Raw genomic sequence first — 21,062 nt, 5'->3', positions numbered from 1 at the left:
TTAAGGCAACACTCAGGTGCTAAAGATCACGGCATATTAACTGCACTGGCAGCAACATAGAGATGGGCGAATTCCCCAAAGTCCTGTTGGTGCTCTGTTTGCTGGATTCCTACTGGTTGCCTGATCCCAATGTGCATGTGGGGCGAGCAACCGGACAACCCCCTGGTGCCCAGCGAGAGCACACATCTTTTCTTTTTGTCCATGACCAGTGATTTGCGCAAATTCGCATAACAATGCAGCCATAAGGGATCATTTACACCTGCAATTTTGGCGCAAACTGCACGATTTAGGGCCACAATTTTTGCCACAAAGTGGGAAACTATGAGCAGGCCCAACTCAACATGAGCCAAGTCAAATCAGCTCAGAGATCCATGAGCTGGCATCCAGAGAGCCGAGCTGGCAAAAACACACCAAGCTCCACCCCCAAAATGGATTCCTCCAGCATCCCTAGACAGCAATGACGCTTCTGTGCCTCCGGCAGCCGATACCTGACGTGTCTCCTCACACACCAAGGAGAAGAGCCAGAAATAGATGACATACTCCCGCCAGGATGGAGTTGGCTGGAAATCTGTCATCAAGACGTAGGCAAAGAGCAAGAGGAAGCTGAAGTAGGAAAGGATGTTGAGGTGGAAGATGACAACTGGAGCCGTGAAGAAGGCTCGGAAGCGGTTTAGGCAAGTCATTGGCTGGAGCGTCTTCTCTCTGTGGGTAGGAAGGATGAATAATGTGGCTGCTAATGTAGCTGGGAATTCTAATTTTTGCCTTACTCTTCCATATTAATATGCCTGGTATGCGGTCAAGGCTGAAATACCATATGGCAGGGTGTTGAAATTCTTTTCACCTGAGGGCCAAATTCAATTTTGAAGAGGCTCTTGGGAGCTACATTCCAGTGGTGGGCGGGGTCGAAAGCAAAATGGGGGCAGGACCAAAGTCATAGGGAGTGGAGCCAAAACACCAAAAAGGTCAGTTTATTTTAGTTTAACTAAGCCTTAGGAGAGGCAGTCCAACCTTTTAGAATGATCTACCCAAAGGCTGGGAAACTACCAAAGGGGAAAGGGCGAGGCCAGAGGAAGGGTGTGTGGTTATCTGAGGAACTATGGAGAACCAGATTAGGACCCCAGTGGGGCTGGATTTGCATCACGGGCTGGAGGTTCTGAACCCCTGCCATATGGGGGATCCTGCTTGCTCTTCATATGTGACTTTAGGTTTCTCCCATTGACCAAGCAGAGCCTTGCCCAGACAGGTCTCATATAAGATAGCTGCTCACAGAATTCAGCTCTAATTCACAAGACCATCACAAGCAATGGTCTACCTGTCCCTGGGCAGATAGAACTCCATTCACAAATACCTAAAAGATATTTGCTGATATGGAGTTAGTCAGGTTTGGCAAAGATATAGATACACACTTGCACATGCTTTTACTTTTAAAAAGTGGAAAATGCCAGACCAGTCTCTCAAGTTTGTTGTTCATCTACATATTGTGTAGATTTCATCAGCCCAAAGATGGATCTTGCTGACTCTAATGTGGCAAAAGCACATGGCTGGAAAACATGAGTCCAAGATTGCTTTACACATGACATTATACTAACATTGGAAGTGTGTGTGTGTGTGTATGCAATCATGAAGAATGTGCATATATCTATTTCATTGCAAACACAGACACACACACACAAACACATTGGGAATTCACTGTTCATCATGACTTCTCTACAAACAAATCCTGCAGAACCCTTTCACTGCACCCCATATAAGGTGACAGATCAAATGTCACGTGAAGAAAGGAGAATATGCAGATCAACTAGACCTTTGGAGAAGAAACCAGGAAACTGTAGGAGATGAATGAAAGGACTGGTCATAGCGGGGTGCTGCCCAAGTGGCATTTTCCACTTGAGATGGCCCTCTAATGCACACAAAAATGGGGTCTAAATCTCGCTGCCTTAGGGTAGTGCAGTCAAGCCCTCCAAGTACCTGAAAGTGATGAGACCTGTATAGAGAAGAGGGAAGAACAGCATGCACATGATGACCTGGCAAATTCCATTATCGACACTCAGCTTCCCCCACCAGACTTTGGTTAAGAAGGCCTGCAAAGAGGAGAGGAGCAGCAGAGTAGTACTTCCATGGCATTAACAATAATTAACCACAGGTTTGATCTAGGATCTGCCTTCTGCGAGAGGAAGGGCTCCCCTTGTGAAAGGTTCCTCCCCTTGATTTTTGAGGATCCCCACCATAGCTCACCCCTTCCAACAGAGGGTGACTCTCTGTGTAGCATTTGCATGGGGCTGGAGGAGCTGCCATGGGAAGAAAGGGGTGGGGACACCCACTTCCACCAGCGCAGTTGGATCCAGTTGATTCAGTTGGGATCCAACCCATTATATATTGTTTTGTTGTTTTCTGAAACACCCTAAGTGAGCAAACCACACCTGGATGCCGCCATGAGACACAAACTTCATATTTTTGGCCTCCAGAGCTAGTTGTAGACAGGTGGTCTTCCCCCAAGCATCAGAGACCCGGATAAGGAGCTTCTGGGCTCTTTCTTCATCCTTCCGGTAACATTCAGTGAACACACCTAGAAGAGCAACTGGGATTAGAATTTTTTATTACTTCTCTTACATTTCTTTCCCAGCCTTTTTCTGAGGAGCTGAGTGGCATTTTAGCCTCACAACGAACCTGTGAGGTAGCTCAGGCTGAGAGGGAGAGACTGGGTTCACAAAATATGATAATCCATAGTCAAGGATTGAGTGTGGCTTGTCATTGAACAGTGGGTTGTAGTTGAAATGTGGGTTATTGTGTAGTTTGAAACCAGCCATGATAAGAAACCTTGGCTTGTTAACCACAAACAACCCACCGTTTACAACCTGAAAACAAATCATGGGTTCTCTTCATGGGTTGTTTGTGGTTAACAAACCATGGTTTGTTAGCATGGCTGGGTTCAGACAACATGATAATATATGGCTCAACAACAACCTAACTTTTTTCCACTTGAAAATTGCTGGAGGTCTTGGCAGACCATTTAATAAACGTTTTGTTTTACAGATTAAGACACATCCATATATAAACTTTTGATAACGTATTTTCTTCAATACTGGCATTATAAGCAAAACCAGTGTCACGTTATGAAAATCATAGGCCCTAGGCCAGAACCATGTTAGCCTGTCTGATAATCTGGCCCTGGTCAATACGGCCTTGATCTCCATCAGAAAAAAATATAGTGTGAAGGGCCAAGTACAAATGTTCTTGACTGCAACCCTTCCAAGGACCATCTGAATGGAGCTCATGGACCATTCAAGAACTTCTGATGTAGAGGTTAGAATGTCAAACTAGATGGGAGAGAACTGAAATATAATTCCCACTCAACCATAAAACTCAATGAGTGACCTTGGGCCAGTCACAGTATTATTATTTATTATATTTTATTTATATTTATTACACTTATATACCGCTCCCATAGCCAGGGCTCTCTGGGCGGTTTACAGAAATTCTAAAATTGAGGTAAAAACAAGTATACAAAATTTAAAACTCTAAAACATAGAACATACACACATAAAGCATTAAAAACCGATTAAAAACTAAACATGTGGGTAATTAGGATGCCTAATATATTCTACATTGAGCCTTGGAAGAAGAGTAGGATATAAATGTAATAAATAATAATAAGGCTGGAATTACACATGATGGTAATATCCTGTCTGACCAAATCACTTATAAAGGGGTAGTGAAATTGATTTTAAGTGTAAGAGCGTTATATGGGTGTGAAGAACTGAACCCTCTTCTTTACTGATGCTCACCTCCCTGTAATATGATGTTACAAACTTCTTTTCCTCCCAGTCAGGCTCCAAGAAAGTAGGCCCAGGTGAGAGGAAATTGCCGGGGGAGAAGAGCTTTGGGAAGATAAGGAGGAAGGAAAGTTCAGAGGCCTCACGTCTGCACCTCTTTTACTCTTAAAATCCCTCCCCGTTTATATGAGATTGGAGCAAACCTGCAAAATGTCCACATGTCAGACAAAACTGAATCCCTGGGATCTGTATGGCTGTTGTAGTCCGACTCCAGCCTTACACGAGGTAACGTGAGAGTGTCTTGTAGTGCAAGTGGGAGAGGCAGGGCAGGAAACACAAGATGGCAGCAGCCATACACTGGAGGATTCTGAGGCATGGGAGTTGCAAATAGGCCAGGGCAACACAGAAGATGAATCTGGATGGAACATCCCCAGGAAGAATGAGAGAATTTGCCAACCTGTCCAGACCAGAGGCCTACCAACCCAGCCCAAACTCACCAATGGCTCGGGACTCATAGTCCTCCGCCAAGGCCAGCATTTCCTCAGTGCTGTCAGTGTCGGTTTCTTCCTTGGATAACTCCTTCAGCATCTTGCTGCAAGCCAATGCTGCTGCAATGCAGTCCTGGCTCTAAAGCAAAAAGGACTCAGGTTAGCAAGAACATGATATTTCTGGTCCCAGGTTGACCGGGTAACCTTCAGGAGTCCTCTGTTCTGGAAGGGAGGTTGCGCTTTCAGCACAGATCACTTTTTCCATTCCTTGTCTGCAGATGTCTTTGCCGTTTCCTGCTTCTCACTGATTCTTCTAGGCTTTGGCTCTGGCCTCGTTCTTATTGCAGTGGTAAAGCTGTGCCTCAGAGTTACCACTTCAGACTGTGGGTTGGGTATTACGTCATTGAATGTTCCTCATTGTGAAACAACAACAATAGCAACAACAAGCCCCATGTACACATAAATCAAGAATAGTTTTCTATGAGGAGGATTTTTTTATTTTAAAAAATGGAGAAACCTGAAGTGGTACAGCCCAGATACAGATTTGCCACCTCAGAGAGAACTAGGCCCAATTCTCCTTCTTTGGCTCATGTGGAAGGAGTGCCAAAGTGTCCCCCTTATTCCCACTCTCAGGGCCTGCTGCTAGCAGGGATAGCAAAGATTTGGCCAGCTTTGCATGTAAGGCTCCGGACCAGGTACAGAACTACGTTTACCAAACTAATGGCTCTGCTATGAGGCCTTATGAGCTGGGTACAGTCCTGTCTGGAGATGGCTGGAGAACAGAAGATTTTACCTGGGTCCAGATAATGTCAGCCAACTCCTTGCGGTTTTGGACAATTGCCCAAATGAGCAGGTCCCTCACAGGATCCATGGTGAACGTGAGCCGGCCAGTGGAACGCTTGTAAAGGGATCGAAGGCTCACCCCTTGTACCTACAGAAGAGAAAAGAACCCATTAATGAAAGCTGGAGAGGAGTCAGACAGTGGTTACTAAGAGAGCAGAGGGTGATGTGAGTGAAAGAGACATCGATGGTGCTGTCAGGGTAGGACTTTGGGGCAGATGTCTAGCGCTACACTCTGAGGAATGAGTAGGAGAGTCCCCAAACACAATAGGGCTGGCTTATCACATTATGAAATAAATAAAGTATTGCATGTTACCACCTAAAAAGCTGTCTCCGCACCCGGAATGACAGCTGCTCCCTGCCCCATAAGACCATTAAGCTCAGAATCTAAAATTTATTAACTGCACCCATGTTGCCCATGTATTCTCTAATTTCTTCTGTCCTACTGACACCTCTGGTCAAACAGATTTTCGATGCACTATGAACAGCCTGCAAAACCTGTTTCCCAAGGAGGACCACAGGATAAGTATACGAAGCACGGAAACGATGCTGCTTCTTTCGTGCTACAACTCTAGACAATTATGCAGGAGAGGGGCCGGGCGGCAGGGCTCAATGGACGTGGAAAATGAAAGTGGAGGCCAAGGACTGGCACCCGGAAGGGTGGAGAAAGGGGAACTAAATGTAACAATTGGGATCTGCAACAAAGTGCTGCAGAATAGAGTTTTGTTATTCAAGATCTTAGCCACTCCATTCTATTCTCCCCCTTCCAACAGTCAGTCAGTCAGTGGTCCATGGCCACTAAGCATGCCCAGTCCTCATTGGGCTGTTTTGCACCCACCCCCACCCCTTAGAATCCTGTTCTAAAAGGTTTTTTTTTTTTTAGATTCCTGCAAAATTGGGGTTCATTCCACCAAGCCTGCTGCCTGTGGGTGGGTGGCAGCAACGTAAGCAATGGCACTCACAGCCTGAACATTGGAAATAGAGGGACACTAGTTTGAATGTCCTGGGCGCCAGGTAATGAAGTCCCCAATACCAATTCTACATCATTTCAGCTTCTGCTGCTACTACAAATTGACTGCAAGAAACAACACGATGGATTCAGGCTTGGCCACGCAAGTAGCATACCAAGGAGCAGTGCTGAGCTGATGGGTGATATATTGCTGGGAATTGGTGCAGGGGTCACTGTGGCCGGGGGGAGGGGGGAAGAGGACTGCCCTGTACATTCTGCCCTGTAAAGCTGGGGTGCCATGAAAGGCTCAAGGGGTTACTAGCATGCAAAGGTACGGTACATTGAGCTTGATGTGAGGCACAGCGATGGAGAGACGGTGTCGCTCGGTGGTCTTTGGCTTGGGGTACAGCTGCTGTGTGAAGTCCCCCAGCAGCTCCCGCAGCACCTGGGACACGTGGTACAGCTGGATCCGTGGCACTTTGGAGAAGGCAGAGCGCTCCTTCTCCTCCAGCAACACCTTCTGCAGCTTCCCGTGGAAGACGCTGGAGGTCGCCGTGTTTTCATAGAGGTAGATCAGGGTGTCCCAGGTAACAAATTCCTTCAGGCGCATGCCTTGCTCCAGAAACAGCTTGATGAAATCCGGCTTGTTGGCCACGAGGGCAGCTGCCATCATGGGGTGAAGATCAGAGGGCTGTTGGCCAAGAAAACAGCCAGAGGGAGGCGGCATCAACACAGGTTGTCCTCCTCATGACACAGATACAGGGAGAGGGAATAAGAAAGGGTAGCTCAAAGGTAGGAAGGAAGTAGCATGCAAAAGTCAGAGCAACGGAAGAACATAGCAAGAGGCCTTATACTATGGTTTATTTAGCCCAGTATTGTCAACACTGACTGGCAGCGGCTCTCCAGGCTTTCAGGCAGGAGGTTTCCCAGCTCTACCTGGAGTTGCCAGGGATTGAACCTGGGACTCTGCATGCAAAGCATGTGGCTCCACCACTGAGCTACGGCTCCTCCCCAGCAGCCTCTGGTAATCAGGGCCAGCACCAGCTATATTGTGCCCTAGGCAGGCGCGTTCTGAAGGCCCCCCCCGCTCGCTCGCTCACCGCCCCCTCACTTGCCTGCCCACCCGCTCGCTCGCCCACTCACTGCTCCCCCGCTCCCGCTCGCCCACTCCCTCCCTCCCACTCCCGGCTTTGAAGCCAGGACGCTGGGGTTGGGGGGCGGGGCAGAGGCTTTGAAATGGCGCGCCTGGGTCGCAGAGTCGGAGCGCGTCACGGGCGAGAGCCGGGGCGAGGCGGCGGCGGCAACAACACAGGGTGGGGATGCCGACGCCACGGGCCGGCCCACCGATCCCCTCACAGCCGCCTCCGTTGCCGCTGCCCCCGGGATGTGAGGAGCCGCCGCCGCTGCTGAGGGGCCGCTGAGGCCGCCCCCCGCCTGGCTGCCCCTGCTGCTGTTGCTCCCCCCCGTGGGCCGGTCAGCTGGTTAAAAAAAGAAAAAATGAAGCGACACGCCTGGAAGTACTGAAGCCTCCGCCTCCAACCCCAGCATCCTGGCTTCGAAGGAGCCAGGACGCTGGGGTTGGGCAGAGGCTGGGGCGGCGGCTTTGGAACAGCACACCCGGAAACCGCTCTAGGAGAGCAGCTTCCGGGTACGCTGTTGGGCGCCCTCGTTTGCTTGGCGCTCTAGGTGGCTGCCTGAGTTGCCTCTATGGCAGCACCGGGCCTGCTGGTAATGGCAGTGGCCAACAGCAGTAGCTCAGGTCCTGAAAGAGAGAAGCAGGCAGCAGAACGCGAAGAGGAAGGAACTGCCGAGCATACGTCCAGGTGTTTTATCTCCCCGTTAGCCCAAACGTACGCCACAGCCAAGGACGGGAAGCAGCAGGCAGCTCCAAGCAAGCAGGGCTCGCTGTTGCCGATGGGGCATAGCCATTCCCTCTCTACCATGGTGTGACGGATACATGAGAAGCCAATCTTTCCTCAGCCTGCCAGCCTACGGAACAAGACAACAAGCATGGGGTGGACAGCATCTGCAGTGCCAGGGTCTCCCTCGCCCCCTCTTCACCCCCTCATGGTGCCCCTGCCTCCCATTCCAAGAAGCAGTGGGAGGCTGCCATGTTGTCAGAGACACAAAACATCCATGACGCAGGTTCTAATTGGGAGAATAATGTTAAGGATAAATAAATGGATACTTCCACTCTTTAGCAAGCTACAACTTAAGGTATCTTGCCAGCCACACTGACAGTGCTGTGAAGCATCTTGGTTAGCTCCTTTAGAGTTCTGACTGGTTCTGTCCGACCCCCAGAGCGGATTCATTGCCCCACTGCCATCAGAGCCACCAGCCTTCACTGGAAATCCCCAAATGATCCGCATGGCCATCTGGGGAATTCTGAAGGACTGAACTCCAGGCAGGCTGGATTTGGGCCCATGAGAATCTGCACCCCTCTATACAGAGTTGTGGCATTCAAGTCCAGACAGAAGAGCCTCCGGCAGCACAAAGGTCACCCACCCACCCCGTTGCCACCTGGGCCGGATCTACACTAGTCTTATAACGTTGCTAGTGTCCCTTTCTAACGTGGTTCTCTGTATCGGTTCTCTGTATCACGGGACACACTAGCGTGACTTACGTTTCGCTGCAACAGAACTTCAGGGCACATTGTTCAATCCTTCCATTGTTCTCTCTCTTCTGTGAGAGCTGCTGGGTTTGCTCCGCCCACTGCCTGCCTCCTAGCCAGCACAGCAGAGCAGGGCAGGGCAGGGCAGGGCAGGGCAGGGCAGGGCAATAGTCATAAGCACACACAAACCCCCTCCCAAAACATCTCAATGCAAGTCCCAGGGAATTGCCTGAATGCATAGGAGCCAGCCACTTTGCTGAAGCTAAGCAGGGCCGGGTCTGCTCAGAGTTTGGATGGGAGACCAAATTGAAAGGTTTTAGCAGCAGCCCCATTTAAGCCCCGCTGGTCATGAGTTTTGGACTTTGGACCCTTGTTGATTTTCCTGCACGGAGCTACAGCGATCCTTTGAGCACTCCTCAGCTCCTTTGCAAAGAGGGGGGAAATGTTAAAAAAAAATCATAAAAAATCAACCGATGACCCAATTTGATTCAAATTTTAAGGCAGAATCATGGGAGTACTTCACAATAAAAGCAGATTCTAAGGTGGAAAACTTCTGAGTCCTTTGCATGCAATTGTCAGTGATTGCACAGTATAACGCTGGTGTGATTTATCTGCTGTAGCAGATAAGATAGCAAACGGGGCGAAGGAAGGAGAACAGGATGTGGGCGGAGCAAACCCAGCAGCTCTGAGAAAGGGAGAGGAAAATTACCGGTAGAACGAGGCACATGAATCTGTAGCCATGCTGGAACTAAGAAATAGAACCTGTAAGTACGACTCATTTGCAACGTTGGAGACCCAGAGTCACGTGACGCTGTGCGTCACAGTAACCCATTCAAAACATTAGAATAACATCAGTGTAGATTCCCACCTGTTCTCGCTCATGCATGCTGGTAAACTGAGTGGAATACACAAAGGCCAGTCAGGAACAAAATGTTATAAGAGAAGGCAGGGCAGAAGGTAGATCTCCAAATGCTTTGGACTTCAACTCCCAGAAGCCCCTGCCAGCACAGCCAGTGTTGAGGTATGCTGGGAAATGAAGCCCAATCTGGAGATCTACTTCCTGCCCTGTTATAAGAGATGTGGAGTTGCTGCCCCTATTTCAGTTGACCATCACTTCCTCACAACATGAACCACAAGACTAGACAACTTCATCACACTGTGTGCCTCCACATCCCTCTGAGGTGTCCCACAGTGCACCGCAGTACATATTACAAGAAAAAGACAGCAAAGCGGCCCGGAGTGGCAGCATTGCAAGGCAGCCCTAATAATGGCTAGTAGTTTCACCCTCACTGGCACCTCCATGCCTTCCCAAGAGACAAGGCTGCATTCAGTCAAGGCTGGTACTTCTGGCCCCTGCGCTAACTATGCTGGCGGAAAGGGGGCACGCTCATGGCCAAGGCGGTGTCAAAAGCTTCCACACCTTCCACTCATGATCATCGGTGAAAATCTCACTCCGGGCAATGTCCACCCTGTTCCATGCCACCGCAAGCTTCAGCTGGTGGTCCCAATTCTCACAGCCAAAGTGATCACGGTATCGGGAAGCTGCAGGAAGAGAACAGACAAGAAAATGACTGGGTTGCAATGGACCAACACTTAAGCCTCTTAATCTTATGCATCCAAAACTTGAAGGGGAAATACGAGGAAAAGAAACATATTTCAGAGGCCTGTTTGTGGAATGAGTTTCCCATAGAGGTTTGCCTGCAGCCTATGTTGTGCTTTTTCCAGCACCAGGGGGGAATGTACACTAGTGCCTTTAAAGCGCTTTAAAGCACTTTGAAAACGTTTTGAAAACTGTATATGCAGTGTGTCCTGGGCCCCAACAGTTGTCAAAACTGTTATAAAGCGCTTTAAAGCAATAGTGTAGATCCCTCCCTAGTGAAGACTCTTGTATTTTCCCAGGCATTTTAGTCTTTTGGCTCTGTTTTAAATCTGTTATTGTATTTTAAACCTCTGCATTGCTGCTAGGTTTTATTTTGGTTTGTACTTTTATATTGCAGTTTTAAGCATTTACATTTTATATTGTATTTTAGGATGCATGTTGTGGTTTTAATTGTTGTGAACCACCGACAGAGTGATTGGGTGGAATAGAAATGTAATAAACAAACAAACAAACCTGAACATGCCTGATCTCAGCAAAATAAGCAGGATGGGGCCCAGTTAGCACTTGGATGGGAGACTGCCTGGGAATATCGGGTGCTGAGGCTTGGGAGGGGCTGTAGCTCAGTGGTAAAGCACATGCTTGGCATGCAGAAGGTCTCAGGTTCAATCCCTGGTGTCTCCAGGTAGGGCTGGAAAAACTGCCTGAAACTCTGGAGAGCTGCTGCTGGTCAGTGTCGACAGTATTGGTCTAGAAGTGCCAGCAGTCTGACACAGTAGACGGCACCTTCCTATGTTCCTAAGGAGCTTACAGTGTAAAAGTGAACCCCTGGTTCAGCCTTGTGACCCCAGACTAGACATCTGCAAATACCCTGTGCCAGTAAGCATCATATCCAACACTGCTCCCTAGAGGTATGTCAGTCTGAGCATTTTCCAGACAGACGGAGACACTGATATTTAACAGCTGCAGTTAAGCAGGTATGGTGGAATCCTTTTCATGTGTTTCTATTATGCATTTTTGAATGTCGAATGCATATTTTATTGGGTTGTTACCCGCTGTGAGAGTAACAATCAAACTCAGCAAATCAAAGAAAGCACTTATTCCGTATCAAATCCCTTTTTGCACCTGACCAAGTTTTGCTCAACATCCCTCTCCCTTGTGCAATGTCGCACAGCATCAGGGCTACGATATGAGGCAGCATTCTGCCCATTGCAGCATCCTGCTGTGCTTCCACTCCTTCCATGGAGGCAAAGCCCGAAAGGTAAGTGAAGCCTCAGCTGTCACTCCACAGGAGTGCCTTGCACTGCTTCCTGAATCCATAGCACATTTTGGCACAGGGCAACATCACTCCCAAGAGGAATCCCAGGGACGCACTTCCACCTCCTGCCCTGCACAGCTGCCCTGCGGCACTCATGGCACTTCTCACCTTTGAGCATGGCTTGCAGAATGGCCACATCCACATCCTGCTGCCCATCTTTGCCTTCCCTGAAGATGGTCAAGAGCTGCCTATTTCGCACAATATCCTGGATCTGCAAGAAATGCCAAGAAGAAAATGTAGGATTGTGGTAGCCCTACCCATCGCTGGTGGGAATTCATGCTCCTCTCTGCGAAGGTATTTCCTGCATTCTCCAGTTACTTTAGGGTGACTGCCTCCATCCCACTCACCCCAGCACAATATACTGACCCTCAAGCACCTCCGAAGTCAATTCTCTACCTCCACTAACACCTAGTGAAATTTCCAGCCCATTCAGACTCGCTGTTCTGCAGACCCAAAGAAGCTACTCAAATCTGCACGGGGACCTTTTGCCTTACCTTTTTGGTCCATTCCACAACCTTACTCTCAGTGAACTGCTCATAACTGTCCTTGAAGAATGTGCTCAGTTTTTTCTGAATCAAGGAAATGCTTATTTTGGGGCTGGGCAGGTTAGCCACTTGAGCAATGACATCAGCCACACGTCCCGAGCCTTCCACGATCACGCAGGGGGTGCCATTGGTGACTGCATTGTAGATGGTCTGCAGAACAGAATAATGGGAAGGTCGACACTATTTGAGCTCATGCTGTCCCACGGACTTCAACTATGATATCCACACCAACTTCAGAGCCAATCTAAACATTATGCAGAATGAGATGATAAAAGATGTTGGAATTTTCTGAATGGCATTATAGGTTTATAACACTGTATTTTATTTATGTGGCATTTCATATATCATCATCATCACTTAAAAGATTTTTTAAAAAATCAAATAGGCAGATGATAAAAATTGTACCTACTGCAAAGGATATAGTGAAAGAGTACTGAGATTTGATAGTTTTAGCTGCCCGGTAAAAGACTACTCATGTCAAAATCATGTCCCCCCAAAAATTGACATGCCAACAAAAATTAGCTAAGTCAAAACACCTGGCTTTTATTAAACATGACAGGATTTTTTTCTACATACTGATCAGGGACAAGAGCAACAATATACGTCAAAGCCTTTCCTCAGATTACGTTAAAGAGACTAAATATAAGTTTGATATAGAGAAGAATTATAAAGAAAACTTCTAAGCAGCTCACGGACTCCACATATATTTTGGTCTGCAAAGCAAAGCAAAAAATATGAAACGAGGTTAAATGTACCACCCTCTGTCAATAAGTTGATTTAAGTTCAACACATTATTTTTAATTCTTTTTATTTACTTACTTCTTTGCTTTTATTTGTCATTTTTTTGGTTCATTTTGTTTTGGAAAATCAATAAAATTATTTTTTAAAAAACCATGTCCCTTATAAAAATGGAAGAGAGCCCTAAGAACACTGGTCTGAACAGAACATAAGGAGATGAATGTATAGAAAATGCACAATATTATCTGATAAGTGTGGAAAGTCAACTGCAGTTCCATTTGTAGCTTAGAGTAGAAGAGCAATGACCAATTAGCACTGGGAACCATCCTGTCTCTGCCACCTCATCCTCTGTAATGTGAGATCAGCTCTCAGCAGGTGGGAGAAGTCCCACTGTTCACAGCTAAAGCATATTCTCTCATATCCCCTGCTATAAGAATCTTTTGATTACATCTGAGATAAAAGGGAGTGCTGTGTAGTTAGTTAGAACCCTATGTGTTCACTCACATGTGTCAAGGAGAAGGCAGCACATGTTATGCACTAACATTACCTGATGCATTTCTATGGGTGTCATGCAAACCCCCAAAAGTTGGTTTCTGAGGCCTACTGTGCCCTGAAACAGATTTTTCCAAGAGTTAACAATAACCATATTTGCCTGTGCTGTATTTCCTTTCTCACAATGCGTGGCCCTGATGCTCACTAGAGTACTTACGTCAAGTGTGCCAGGGCCACCCTCCAATACCACACAAACGATCGGTATTTTAATGGCAACTCCTGTGAGGAAATAAAGGCTCAGTCAGTCCCACATGCATCCCGGTATACATTGCCAGTCAACTTTTCTTTCCTACTGGAACTCATTACCAATACCACAGGGATGTCGTAACGCAAGCAGTTCTCAATTATTAATCACAAGAGACCAATTGGCAGTTAAGTCTAATGAATATGGGGGGGAAATCTTGATCTTAAAGATTCAAAACAGTTAACACAACGAAATAATTAATATTTATAATGACAAACAAGCAGCAGCAATGCCAGCAGCACTCAAATGACCCAGCATATATCCTATTAGAATTTCTTTTCTTTTCTCTGACAGCTGCAAGACAAATAATAGCAAAAAAATGGAAGACAGCAAGGATGCTGACAGTAGCTATGTGGAAAAGGAAAATTTGGGAAATAGCAATTAGTGAAAAACTGACACAGAAGTTACAATTTCAAAGAGGAATAAAACAAAGAGATAATTTTAAGAAGGATTGTCAAAAATATATAGAATATATGAAGAAAGAAAAGAATAAAACAACTTTGGCAGAAGCTTATAGGACTCTCTGGGACTTCTGAAAAGAAGTAGTGCTATAAAACAATATAAAATAACACAAAATAAAATGGAAGAGATAAGGGAAAATGATATACCATCCTAGAAAGAAAAATGGGGCAATCTATGTGAGACTTTGGGAGGGAACAAGGTAAAGGAATAAAAGCTGAAGCTTGAAAAGAAAGTAATTTCGCTATAATGTTTGGCTGAAAAAAGTTTATTGTATTTTGTATGTTTGTATATATATATATTGGAAACTTAATAAAATATATATATTAAAAAAAAACATTATTCCATCATGTTATAGCAGCAGGCAACACACACTATCACAAGCAAGAACAAAGGAAACTGCCTCATATGGAATGATACCATTGCCTCATCTAGCACAGTATTGTTTACACTGACTAGCAGCAGCTTCTGGGGTTTCAGACAGGAGTCTTTCCCAGTCGTACCTGGAGATGCCAGGGATTGAACCTGGAACCTTCTGCATGCAACCCACGTGCTCTACTACTGAGCTACAGCCCTCCCCAGTAACTTGGCATCAAAAAACACTAAATGGGTCTCCTTTTCCGGACTGCAGAACCAGATGGGGGAAACCATCCTTCTGCATACTGTAGGAAGTTCAGTCCAAGTCTGAAGAAACCATCTCCAACAGCAATGGCGCCCCAGTTACACACACACACCCCATTATAAGGATATTGCTCACTAATCCCAGCATTCAAGTCTCCTTGACACCAGCCATTGAGAAGAAGTGCCCTGATATGGTCTCTTGCTTTAATCTGACGTCAGCATGATGGCTATAATCAATAGCTACTAGTCATGATGGCTATATATTACCTTCAGTATCAGAGGAAGTATGCCTCTATTTGCCTGTTGCTGGGGAACATGAGCACAAGGGTGATCTTGCCCTAATGCCCTACTTGTGGGCTTCGTACAATATCTGGTTGGCCACCGTGTGAACAGAATGCTGAACAGATAGGCCTTTCGTCTGATTCAGCTTGGCTCCTCTTACGTTCTTATGATGTAATGGGAGAATGCATAAGCCCTCAGCCTCATTGGCACAAATGAACTCTGTCTTGCCTAGTCTTGGAAGCTAAACAGGCCTAATGGGATGAAATAGTGTAGATAACAGTCTAGCATTATTGACTGTTGCACATAATAAGACTTTGATCAGCAATGAGATACCCCGTTTTCTTGCATTGCCATTACCTCCTTTCACCTTGGTTTGCTCCGAAATGAACTTCTCTAGTCTGGTCCTCAGGGAGATCTCCACGCCGTATTTGCCATGTGTCCCATCATCCACCAGGATGAAGTGCGTGTGATTACTGTCCAGGCAAGAGAGGTTCCCTTGGGTCTCCTCATCCATTACATATTCAGCTGGGAAGCTACCCTGCAAACATCCAGGTTAAAAAAAGGAGTCGCAGACGGAGGTGCTCCTGAACAAAAGGAGCTCATGGGCTTGGCTCCATTTCATCTTCTCCCTTGCTGCATTGGATCTTGTATGACTTGCAGTCACTTAGCTCTGTCTGCGAGGGCATCTTCATCACAAGTGTGTTTGCCACAGGGGTGCAGAACCTCAGGCTCAGGGGCCAAATCCAGCCTTCTGGGAATCCCAATAGGACCCACTGGGGTCCCAGAAGACCACATCCCTTTCCCTGGCCCCCACCGTCTTTTCCCCAACCACCAATAATCACTGGATGGTTTCCTGGATTTTGTGCAGTTTTTCCCCTCATTCTAAAGCTGCGAAATGCTTCTCCTAAGGCTTTAGTTACCGGCAGTAAGAGCTTTCTTTTCTCTTTCTTTTCTTTCTTTTTAAAAGCAAGTACTTTATTTAAGAAATACAAGTAAAAATGATATAACCAAATCAGCCTGTTTTGCATTGTTCATCACAAATCGTATACACATTTTAGGATCCTTGAATACACACTGGTATATATTTTAAGCTCTACTACAGCCACAAAATTAGCACTTTTTAATTACTGAATAGTTATTACCCCCTTCTGAAACTGAGTCCGTGCACTCATTGGATGCTGGTCTGCTGCTCCTACATTAATGTATAAACGAAATATGTGCTAGTATTTCTGGCCCCGCCCTCCACTGGAACGTGGCCCTCAAGAGCTTCTCTGGAATGGAATTTGGCCCTCAGGCAGAAAGAAGCTCTGCAAGAGGTTTCCAAGGTGTCAAGCCCGTTCAGACAACACACTAAGCCATGGTGGTTAAGCACTTTGAGCTAAACATTATGGCTTAGAGTGTTGTGTGAACCATGACTTAGCAAGCCGTGTGAGCCATTCTTAACCATGGTGGCTAAATAACCATGGTTTAAGCACACTCATTAACCACTTGCTACAAAAGGGTTAGCAGCCTAACCATGGCTTAGCATGTTGTCTGAACAGGCCCGTTATCATCTCTAATCCCCATCTCCCCAAATATAACAGAGGGAAGACTGAAAGCACAAACCTATGCATGACTACTTAGCAGTAAGCCCCACATAACCCAATGGGACTTACTCCCAGGTATAGGAGTGTTTAGGATTGCAGCATTAGTCATGTGCTCTCTTAGGAGCATGGTCTGAAAATGCTTTTGGCTCACCATGGGGCAGATGAGGCTACTGCGGTTGTGCACGGTCCCCCATGTAGCAATGCCAATGGTGACAATCCCGCCTTTAGAGCTGCTGATCATGCTGAAGTCTCGTACGGCTTCCCCAACTTGCTTCATCACTCCAGCATGAGAACCGCCGGTGATGATCCAGGCACCTGTGGAGCAAGGAACCTGACTGGATATGGCCTGCTGCCCTCATTTCTCCTGCTTTTTCTCAGGACCTGGGAGAGATGCTTGATTTAATTTGTCAATAGAACATCTTGCACACTTTTAGTGATGGTTAATTTTGTACGTGTGTGTGTGCGCCTGCTGAAAAGTCCTTTTAGTGCAGGGGTGGGTGATGTGCAACCTTCATGTGACTCTCCATGAGTTCTTTGAGGCCCAGAGGGCACCACTCACTTTTCCTCATAACCCAAGTGATCATCTGGGCTGAAGGGGAAAGCCTCCCTCAGCAATCCCGATGCAGCAAAAATGGCTGAGGCGTGGGAAGAGGCTTTAGCATCCCCATCCCACAGCAGCCATTCCATGCGTGTGTGTGTTTGTGCATGCATGCATGTGTGCATGGGAACAGACCCCCAACCCACCATCCAGCACTGCATGTTGCCCTCAGGGCCGAAAAGGTCACCCACCCTTGTTTCAGGGGCAGTAATTTTAGCTTTCTGTTCCTACTTTGATTGCTTACTGCATTTTGGATTGGATTGATTGTATTTGCATCTGAACTGAAAAGCGGGCTAAATAGAAAATGAAATAAATAAGGTGTATAATACAGGAACAAGCCCCTTCCCGTTAGCTTCAGACCAAGAAACTGGCTTACCTGTCGTCTGGGCCACCTTGACAAGCCCCCTCCGGAATATGTTCTTGAGTCTCAGCTTCATGTTGAAGTTTTTAGCTCCTCCAGTCACAGATACTAAGAGGTTGGGTATATCGAGGCCCCAGTGCTGCGTCATCAGATGATAGATGATTCGCGGGGGGGTGTTAGAGGAGACACGCACATACTACAACAAGGGAATAAAACCCAGAAGGAACAAATGAGGGGACCATTCCCTGCTACTTGCCATGATGAAAAAATGGCCAGGATCATAAGCAGTGGAGGCTGGTGGCTCCTATGTCAGCGCAGCGATCAATTCACACCTTGGATAGCTCCTATAGATTTCTGACTGAAACCCAGAGCAGAAAAGAGCAACTAAAATAATCAAGGGGCTGGAGCATCTCCCCTATGAGGGAAGGTTAAAACAGCTGGGATTGTTTAGCTTGGAAAAAAAGGAGGCTAAGGGGAGACATGATAGAGGTGTACAAAATTATGTATGGTGTGGAGAATGTGGATAAGGAGACATTTTTCTCCTTTTCCCATAATACTAGAACCCGGGGTCATCCTATGAAGCTGATTGGTGGGAGATTCAGGACGGATAAAAGGAAGTACTTCTTCATACGGCGCATAGTTAAACTATGGAATTCACTACCACATGACGTAGTGATGGCCACCAATTTGGATGGCTTTAAAAAGGGGTTGGATAAGTTCCTGGAGGAGAAGGCTATCAGTGGCTACTAGTCCTCATGGTTACAAGCTACCTCCAATATCAAAGGCAGTAAGTCTAAATACACCAGTTGCTGGTAAATATGGGTGGATGGGTGCTGTTGCACCATGACCTGCTTGTGGGTTCCTGGTCAACAGCTGGTTGGCCACTGTGTGAACAGAGTGCTGGACTAGATGGAGACTTGATCTGATCCAGCCGGGCTCTTCTTATGTTCTTATTCGCCACTCCACGACACTGGAGCATTAGCCTCCACTGATCATAAGAGTTGCAGTCTCCCTGCCACTTCCCATTGTACTCAAGTACCTTAAGGGCTTTCTGAATCCATGATATAAAATACTTCATGACAGAGGGTTCCTGGCGCTACTAGTCAAAAGGCATTGTGCAGCTATTCTGTCTTCCCTTCCTTAATGGATTTTTCATTTTAAGAAAATGAAAAATCCATTAAGTGGAGGGAAAACATGGGAGGGTTACAAATGGAAGATGACTGGTCATGTGGGCCCCATTCCTACAGCAACATTTCTGGAACAAGGAAAGCCAATTGCACTCTAAAAAGAATCATCTGGAAGCACCCATAGTCCCGAAGCTCATAAGGCAGCCTTCTCCAATTGGGCACCCGCCAAATGTGCTGGACTACAACTCCCATCATCCACAATCAGCAGGCGGTGTTTAATGATGATGAGAGTTGCAGTCCAACACATCTGGAGCTCACCAGATTGGAGAAGGCTGTCATGAGGCATCTGAATGCAATAGGAAGTAATGTTATTTGGCGCTGCATTAATAGAAGTATAGCTTCCAAATCACGTGAGGTACTGGTTCCTCTCTATTCGGCCCTGGTTAGGCCTCATCTAGAGTATTGTGTCCAGTTCTGGGCTCCACAATTCAAGAAGGACGCAGACAAGCTGGAGCGTGTTCAGAAGAGGGCAACCAGGATGATCAGAGGTCTAGAAACAAAGACCCATGAAGAGAGACTGAAAGAACTGGGCATGTTTAGCCTGGAGAAGAGAAGATTGAGGGGAGACATGATAGCACTCTTCAAATACTTAAAAGGTTGTCACACAGAGGAGGGCCAGGATCTTTTCTCGATCCTCCCAGAGTGCAGGACACGGAATAACGGGCTCAAGTTAAAGGAAGCCAGATTCCGGCTGGACATCAGGAAAAACTTCCTGACTGTTAGAGCAGTACGACAATGGAACCAGTTACCTAGGGAGGTTGTGGGCTCTCCCACACTAGAGGCCTTCAAGAGGCAGCTGGACAACCATCTGTCAGGGATGCTTTAGGGTGGATTCCTGCATTGAGCAGGGGGTTGGACTCGATGACCTTGTAGGTCCCTTCCAACTCTGCTATTCTATGATTCTATGATAATGGAGATGGTGGGTTTTCAGCCTTGTTGGTTTCAGTGCGGCTTGTCGTGAAGTCCAAACCTGGCATGGTTTGATAAGCACGCACAAGTCACCCTGAGAACCCAGGGCTTGTCATTGGTTTGTTTCAGGCAGCTTGTTTTCTGAGTGACTTGTCATGACATGCAAATCCAGCACAACGGCCTGTGCCAAAAGCCTACAGAGTTGCTTGGCAAGAGCAGTAGAAAGACCATCCTCTCCTCTTGCTGCCTCACAATCTCACTAGCCGTATGTCAGGCTGGCAATACCTGCATGCCCGATTCCCTTTCGCAATCGCTGCTCACTCTGCACTAATCAGAGAATTGCACAAATGAAGCAGTGATCAACTGTAAAATATGTGCAACTTCCCCCAAATTCATGCAATTTTCCTAATTCGCGGATTGTGAAAATGCGGATTTGGTTGGGGTTTTTTTTCTTGCACTTTTTTACCTTCCCACCCACACTTTGGGGGAGATTTGTGCACTTTCACATTAACTAATGTGCATTTGTGCACATGCACATTAACTAATGCACATTAGTTAATGTGAATGTGTACAAATCTCCCCAAATTGGAAAAAAGGTTACAAAGCACAAATCCTCCCAAAATCCACATTTTCATGCTTTAGATTGGGGGGGGGGGCGTTGGTCTCTGGTTTTTTTTCCACCTTACTAAATTTGCATACAATTCCAGAAAGTTTTTTTTTAAAAAAGATGCCTGGCAATCAGGGTGGTTTATTGAGATGTGTGCGAAGCTGCCCAGTGTAAAGGGTATCTTCTGTGACTCCCTTGCAGAAGTCCGTTCCAAACTTCACAGGGCTCCTCTTCACTCAGAGGCAACTATTTTCTACTTTTCTACTTCCCAGTCCCTATGTGCTGTTCTAAACGTGGACAGGATGTAATATTCTAAATGTGGATAAAGTTCACAGAACATTGGTGGCTTGCAGGACATGCTGTTCAGTGATAGGAGCAGAACAGATTCTGGCCTGTAAATCCGCAGATTAGATGGCAGCCCAATGAAACCTGAGTGTGTTCAGCAGCCACAGCCATGAGCTCACTAAGTGGCTTTAGGCAGGTCATTCTTTCTTTGCCTCTACCTGCAGCTGTAAAATAGAAATAATACTAGTCTACTTTGCAGGCCTCTTGCAATATTTACAGAGATAATTTATGTAAAGCACTTTGAGAATGTATTTTCTACTCTGGATCCTTCATTGAAGCCACAATCCTGTACACACTTACTTGGAAGTAAGTCCCAATGAACTGGATGGGACTTTGAGTACAGGTTTACAGAATTGGATTGTAAGCTATGTACAAGAAATAGGTTAATATAACTGAACCACATGTTTGTGGGTCCTAAAATCTCTTCACTGGCTGCCAATTAGTTTCCGGGC

At 46.5% G+C, this 21,062-nt stretch overlaps 1 protein-coding gene across 2 annotated transcripts in view; it reads right to left on the bottom strand.

Moving 5' to 3' along the window:
• The window catches only part of TRPM2 (transient receptor potential cation channel subfamily M member 2), a 46,499-nt gene that overhangs the window by 18,080 nt on the left and 7,357 nt on the right, over window positions 1-21,062 (bottom strand). For both annotated transcript variants that reach the window (XM_063132324.1, XM_063132323.1), the window contains 13 exons: window positions 17,578-17,758; window positions 16,755-16,918; window positions 15,375-15,555; window positions 13,569-13,630; window positions 12,071-12,271; window positions 11,685-11,787; window positions 10,082-10,203; window positions 6,391-6,741; window positions 5,055-5,192; window positions 4,271-4,400; window positions 2,421-2,566; window positions 1,969-2,081; window positions 489-702 (listed from right to left, as the gene is read on the bottom strand). In XM_063132324.1, the coding sequence (XP_062988394.1) occupies window positions 489-702; window positions 1,969-2,081; window positions 2,421-2,566; window positions 4,271-4,400; window positions 5,055-5,192; window positions 6,391-6,741; window positions 10,082-10,203; window positions 11,685-11,787; window positions 12,071-12,271; window positions 13,569-13,630; window positions 15,375-15,555; window positions 16,755-16,918; window positions 17,578-17,758 (2,106 nt within the window). The remainder of the gene's footprint in view (window positions 1-488; window positions 703-1,968; window positions 2,082-2,420; window positions 2,567-4,270; window positions 4,401-5,054; window positions 5,193-6,390; window positions 6,742-10,081; window positions 10,204-11,684; window positions 11,788-12,070; window positions 12,272-13,568; window positions 13,631-15,374; window positions 15,556-16,754; window positions 16,919-17,577; window positions 17,759-21,062) is intronic.

This window comes from Elgaria multicarinata, chromosome 8 (assembly GCF_023053635.1).
Source record: "Elgaria multicarinata webbii isolate HBS135686 ecotype San Diego chromosome 8, rElgMul1.1.pri, whole genome shotgun sequence".
Lineage (NCBI taxonomy): Eukaryota > Metazoa > Chordata > Lepidosauria > Squamata > Anguidae > Elgaria > Elgaria multicarinata.
This window is presented reverse-complemented; position numbering and strand designations above follow the sequence as displayed.